This window comes from Oryza glaberrima, chromosome 3 (genome assembly GCF_000147395.1).
Source record: "Oryza glaberrima chromosome 3, OglaRS2, whole genome shotgun sequence".
NCBI classification, from domain to species: Eukaryota; Viridiplantae; Streptophyta; class Magnoliopsida; order Poales; family Poaceae; genus Oryza; species Oryza glaberrima.
The window spans coordinates 4257077-4263595 of NC_068328.1; the positions used below are offsets into that span (position 1 = coordinate 4257077).

The window sequence follows — 6519 nt, forward strand, 5'->3', positions numbered from 1 at the left end:
TGGCAACCACACATATATTCCTTGCAGCAAATGTCACTGTGATACATAGGCCAAACAGAGAACATCCGATCAGTTACTTCATGTTGTTGGATATTTTTGAGCTGCGGGTCTGCAGCGCGCGTATACAACAGGGTGAATGCCAGATCAGTTTGCCTTGGTGCTGTTCTTGATCCACTCCAGGTACTTGGTGTTACCACCAGTTATGGGAAGAGCGATAACTTCAGGAACACTGCATGAACAAGTTACCAGTAAATCTGACAGGAACATTTTTCTCCCGGGCCGGCCGAAAGAATAGGCCAACCAAATTACATTAAGATTTCAGGGAGAAAAGTTACAAGTAAACTATAGTAAACAGACAGATTGTACAGCAAGATCAATAAACTGAATGAAGCTTACTCGTATTCATGGTTAGCTTTGACATGTTCAGTCAAGGCATCTAGAAGAGATTCTCTAGTCTTGATTATGAGTAACTCTTCAGCATCAGTTTGCACCTGCAAGAAGGCAGATTATTGATCACTAAATCCTAGGTCTGCTAAGGAGCAGGAAATACATCATCCGAAGGAATGATAAACCACTGAATTACAAAGATGAGAACTATTAATAATCTATTCAGTCTATAGGTAAATTTCCACAACGCACCTTTCCCTCCCACCAATAAACAGATTCAATGCCTGAAAAATGTACAGAACTTCAGTATAATTCAGTATAAACGATAATATGAAACAAGCTAATTGCGAATCTTGGCACAGCACCTGTTGCCTAACAGCATAAGGAAGGGCAGCGCAACAATCATTGGACAACCAAAGCACCATTATATTTCGTGATTCAACAGAGTTCTTGTTTCAGTCCAAAGTAAGGTAAGCAAAGCTTTAAAAGGGTTTGTTCCCACATATGATGGATTTTCTTGATCTAATTCGTTTACACTGCCACCTCTACTAAACCTTTTCAGTGTTTCCATTAAATTTTTTGAAGGTAATAAAGATGTTTTCTATGGAATACAGAGGGCCAATAACACTGACATATGATCTGGGTTCATAGGCATATAGTGTCAGAGAAACGGAAGTGATGAGCAAAGTGACAAACCAGGCACTATATTGACACAAGCAGCTAGTTTCTCACTGATGATGCTCTGTGACAGCTTCTTCCCTGCAGTAGATGTGAAACATGATGCTTTTAAAGACTGCTTAAACAAAAGGCAGAAATAGATGCTAAAATTAATTAACAAAAAAATAAACGCTAAACAACAATATTGAAAGGAGAAACATGATGCTCACAAGACAAATAGTGCAAGATCAATCTCAACTCTAACTGCTTTATCTTGGAGGAAATGAAATATATTGCCTAGCAAGTTCCACAAATGAAATGAGCACACAATATAACAAGAACAAAAACACAGTAAAGTACTACCTGCTTCCCTGTTTGGAACAGTCACATACACAACAATGGATGGCACGGTGGTGGAAGCGGACTCCATCCGAGCAGAGCTGAGACCTCTTACCCTGAGAAATTTTGCATTCAGATATCACTACAAGAAGATAGAATTCAAACTAGATAAAAGCGTAGCAATGTTAACCTCCAAAGTTCACACATCCATCAATGTCATAACATGGATAAACTACACTCTTGTACCATACTTCAGCGATTCAATTTTTTAGCAGCCGCATGTTCGGACGTGCCTAGCAATTTCGCGGGTTCCACACAAAATCTAAGAGCAAAGAGGAAAGAGAAGGTTACCCGAGGAAGGGGAAGCGGCGGCGGGAGAAGGCGCACCCCGTCCTGCAGGCGACGGCGGCGGCGCTGGCGGCGCCGATGCTTAGGAACAGAACGCCCCGGTGAGCGACGAGCGGCCCCCCTCTCCGGCGGTGGCGCGGCGCGGTGCGGCGGAGGCCGCGGCGGCGGCGGGAGCGAGAGGTCGGAACGGCGCGGGGAGGAGTGGCATTTTTCCCGACGAGCGGTTTATGTACACGTCAGCATTTTGCTTCCTTCCTTCCTCCCTCGCGAAGACGCGAACCCGATGCTTTGCTCTTGGGCCGGGCCTTCCTCTGTTGGGCCCACATGGGCTAGGCTCGCATCGAGTTCGCTTTTGTTCTCTCGCGTGATACTTAACCCTCTCGCTTCGCTTGGAACACCTCCAAAACCCTACTTCCGCCTCCGCCTCCGTCTCCGTGGATTCTTCGAGCTCCCGGCCATGGCTGAACCCGAGGTGGTGGTTGCCGCAGGTGGGGAGGCGATGGAAGCCGAGGCGGCGGAGCCGGCTGCGGCGAATCCGAGTCAGAAGAGGGAGAGGGAGGAGGGGGATGACTCCGCCGCCGGCGCTGCTGGCGAGGAGGCGGCGGAGGGAGCTGCGGCCAAGAAGCAGAAGGTGGAGGGGGAGGGGGAGGCGAAGGGAGCGGAGGATGAGGCCAAGGGGGAGGAAGAGGAGGGCGCGAAGGAAGAGGAGGCGAAGCCGGTGAAGCTGGGACCCAAGGAGTTCGCCACGGGCGTCGAGATGTTCGACTACTTTTTCGCCCTGCTCCACTCGTGGGCGCCGCAGCTCGAGATCAACAAGGTGAGGGTTGCGATTCGGTTGTCAATCGTGGCCGGCCTCTCGCTGTTTTTGGCCGCGAAAAAAAGTTTCTTGCTTTATTGATGACTCGCGAAGTCACGATGTTGTGTTGTTGTAGCTAAACTTTGGTATGATAAAAGTTTTATCCTTGTAGCTGTAGTGATAAGCTGGTAGGTTATTTAATTAGCTTTAGTGGTGTATAATGGTGCCCGTATTAGGTAGTACTTTGCCTTTGAAACCGGTGATCCAATCGGCTAAATAATTCGACATGATAATCTGAGTGTTCGCCTTGTATTTAGCCAAGTTTGCATGAAACTCCATAGAGCCCCCAGATTCGTTGAGTTGATCTGTCACTGTCAAGGATGTTTTTAAGCTTGGAGAGGCTGCTTTATGCATTTCGTATGTATGGTAGGTACTTCTAAACCAATGATCTTTGTTGGGTTGAGTTCGTTAGCACCAGTGATTGGCACTTAAACATTATCCTTCTTTCACCTAGCATTTCTTTAGGTTCTCATGGGCAAGTTTCATTTACAGAATAGCATATGGCGTTGAATACTCCGTAGAGCCCCCAGTTTCATTGGGTTGATCTGTCATGGTCAAGGATGTTATTAAGCATGGAGAGGTTGCTTTAGGCATTTCGTATGTATATTAGGTACTTCTAGACCAATGATTTTACTTCTAAACCAATGATCTTTGTGAATGGACATGTTGGGTTGAGTTCAGTAGTACCAATGATTTAGTGCTTAAACAGTATAATTCTTTCACTTAGCTTTTCTTTTAGGTTCTCATGGTAAGTTTCATTTACGGAATAGCATATGACGTTTAATACTCTTTCAGCTGCACTGCCTTCATATGTTGGGACTCCATATGAGTTCTTCCATGTAGTGTTTGACGAACTGGGACTGGGTTCTTTACTTAAGGATGGTTGTACCACAAGGAGAACAGACTCTATTTGGGGCTTCAGGCATGTTTGTTTAACTTGAAGTGTTATGTTATGACTTGCAATTTAAATCTGGTTAGCTTGCGACCTCCAAATGGTCCTTTGGTGTTTCGCAACATTTTCTGTTAAAATTGAGTTAGACCATAAGTAGCAATTTTTTTCTCTATCAAAGAAAATTGTTGGTTTATTCCTACCTGTTTTTAGCAAGTATGCAACAGTAGAGGTAAAAGAGATCACTTTGTTTTCTGTCATACATGAACAAGGTCTCTAGGTGGTTTGCTAATCACTCTTATAAGAAAATTGTATTGGATTAAGGCTGCAATTATGATATGTTGCACAAAAATTGAACTGTCTGACACATATATGAGTTACAAAGAAATACACTATGATTCTTCATCTACATGTGATCAAAATAATCGCATACTTGAGCCTTGCATCTTTTACTTCATCGTTGTTTGGAATTGGAAGATAAAACTATTTGTCAGTGGGATGTTTATGTTACCACAATAAGCTCATCTCTAGTTGCCCTTGAGAAAAATAAGCTCATTGCTGGAAGTGACTATAGTTTCACAGTAATCAATTGTGGTGACTTCCAGATGCCTATGTGCTTGTGTGCTGTACTTTGTCTGGTTCAAACTATCCAGATGTCACTTTACTTTTTGCATTGTCATTGCTACTGTCACACTTGAGTTTGCTGAATCGCTTAACTTTTGCAGTATGAGCATATGGTGTTGGAAGACCTGCTGAAGAAAGGCCATGCTGAGTCCGATAGGAAAATTGGAGCAGGAATTGAAGCATTTGAGATCCGCAACCACCCGGTGTTTCAGAGCCGCTGTTTCTTCGTTCGACGAGTTGATGGATCCTCTGATGATTTCAGCTTCCGTAAGTGCGTTGACAGCATACTTCCTCTCCCGGAGGACATGAAGATTGGCAATAAGTCCAATGGCAAGAAGGGTGGTGGCCACTTCAAGGGCGGTGGAGGTAGGGGAGGAGGACGAGGTGGTGGCCGAGGTGGCGGGCGTGGTTTCCGCGGTCGGGGTAGGAGAGGCAACTAAAGGACTCAATAAAACCCCGAAATTTTTTGCATGCCTAATACCAATCCTTAAGATTGAGGCATTCATGGCAACATGTGCTTGTTTGTCTGCCTTCTCCTAGAGGGACTGATGCTCCACTCACTTGTGTACTGTGAAAGTGCAACTATGATAAGATCTCGCCGATCTGTCTTCCCATATCTTCACCGCATTCTGTTTGAGCGATTTGTCTACTTGTCTTCACATGGCATATTTTGTTTTGTTTGGTTTTGACATCTCATTTTCTGTGTGATGATCATATTGATCCGGCTTTTGTGATAAAACCAGAACATAGTCTGTGACCGCTGACCGGTCACCGGTCAGTTACAGTATTTTCTGTGAAGATCGGGAATTCAGTTGTGGTCTGAAACCACGGGAACCGCATGCCCAGACCACCGGTGTAAAAACGATGTCAGTGTGCTCGAACAAACTTGTGAGTTGTGATGGTCATTTGGTCAACTTGCAAATCGCGAGATAAGTGCACACCAATGTTGTTTTTGGGCACTGCTGCTGGGCACAGACGAGGACCACGGCGAATTGGTCGTGTGAGTTCATGCGATCTGGCACGCTCCAATACGGCCAGGAAGTATACATGATACATTGATACTAGTAGTAGCAATGTAAGTGCAGCTCAGCTCGCTCCTGTAGGCTGTAGTCCTATGTGAGTTGTGACTGAACTGAACTCCACGGCAGGAAGCATATTCCCGCCATCATCTCCGGTGGTTGACGGCCTTTTTTGTCGATGATTACTCTATAATAAAGCCATCTCCCGGTTGGGCGAGCATCAATGGCGAAGTAGTGAGGGTCCAGTGACCACTTTCTCCTGTGGGATAGAGCTGAAACAAAGGAAACATCACTTTCTCCTCTGGGAGTAATACATATCCGGTCCAATGCACTAGCAGTCTAGCAGCAGCAGCACTACCGCTGTCCGGTTGTTGCTTGCTTGCTCGTCAGCTACTACTACTAGCTTAGCTAGTTGCAGTGCTGGATTCCTGACGGTAGCTTTACTACTACTACTTTACGGTATCAGCAATGGCCCATTTGAATCAAAAATCCTACGAAGGAATTTCGTAGGATTTAAATCTTATATAAATTTTCCTAATAATCATTTGATTTAAAGGATTGAGATTTTCCAAATCCTATGAAACTCCTATGGATTTTGGAGAAAACTTACTGGTTCATCGTATATAGATTTTAGAGGAAACTTACCAAGAGCTTCAATCTCTTGAAAAATTTTCTTTTGAGTCTACCTTTCTCATCTGATTCCAGTATTTTTTTGTGGTCCGATCAAACGGTCATTTATATATTTTTCCTACGTTTTGTAATTCTCTGTATACTTGTACTTCTGTCAGAACTATGTGTTTTTCCTGTCTCTTGTTTTTCTTAATCATGCTATTCAAACGAGCCTAAGTGAGTAGTATGGGGAGGAGGAGCTTTTTATCCGGGAGGCTGGAGCTGCTTTTCTGGGATGCAGCACGTTGCACGGGGCGCGCGGAGGCGAGAATATGCGTGTGCGGGATGATGTCTCCCGGACTTGTGTGCGGGTGCGTGGTGCGTGGATAAGGAAATTCACCATCTGCCTGCCTACCTGCACGCTGTGTTGGTCGCGTGTTCCGCCGGCCGAGAGCACCATCGGACGATGCCGGCTCGCTATCGCCGATTCGCTGGGAAGCGGTGCCGCTGCTCTGCTCTGGGGGCGCACGGCGGGTGCTGTTCTGTCGATCGTGTGTTTTTGTGGCTCTACCGTGTGTGTCTCTTGGGTCTTTTTTGGGCCCAGCGGCCTTATTTAGAGAGACATCAACTAATGAGACATGGAGAAAGGTCCAAAAATAAATAAATTGGCATGTGAGGTAGTATCAGATTTAAGATATATCACGTCTTATACGTGATTTGTTCATTTTAGAACCAAGAGAAATAAATTGAGTAGAGTTTTACTATTGGTCAAATTTGGAGTATGATTTTGG

The 6519-nt window shown here is 45.0% G+C and overlaps 1 protein-coding gene and 1 pseudogene across 1 annotated transcript; one reads left to right on the forward strand and one right to left on the reverse strand.

The window, feature by feature from the left end:
- LOC127767094 (protein CutA 1, chloroplastic-like) lies at nt 1–2165 on the reverse strand (annotated as a pseudogene).
- On the forward strand, nt 2123–4743 carry LOC127767093 (protein EMBRYO DEFECTIVE 514). Its single transcript, XM_052292315.1, has 2 exons — nt 2123–2548; nt 4202–4743. Exons 1-2 carry the CDS (start codon nt 2189–2191, stop codon nt 4538–4540), a joined length of 699 nt encoding a protein of 232 aa, XP_052148275.1. The 5' UTR covers nt 2123–2188; the 3' UTR covers nt 4541–4743.
- The last annotated feature ends 1776 nt before the right edge of the window (nt 4744–6519 follow it).

What these genes read in the sequence shown, in the direction of transcription:
- LOC127767093 (XM_052292315.1), top strand. Translation starts at nt 2,189, where the DNA reads ATGGCTGAACCCGAGGTGGTGGTTGCCGCAGGTGGGGAGGCGATGGAA. An exon ending in CGCAGCTCGAGATCAACAAG is followed by an intron (nt 2,549 to 4,201) that starts GTGAGGGTTGCG and finishes TAACTTTTGCAG; the next exon opens with TATGAGCATATGGTGTTGGA.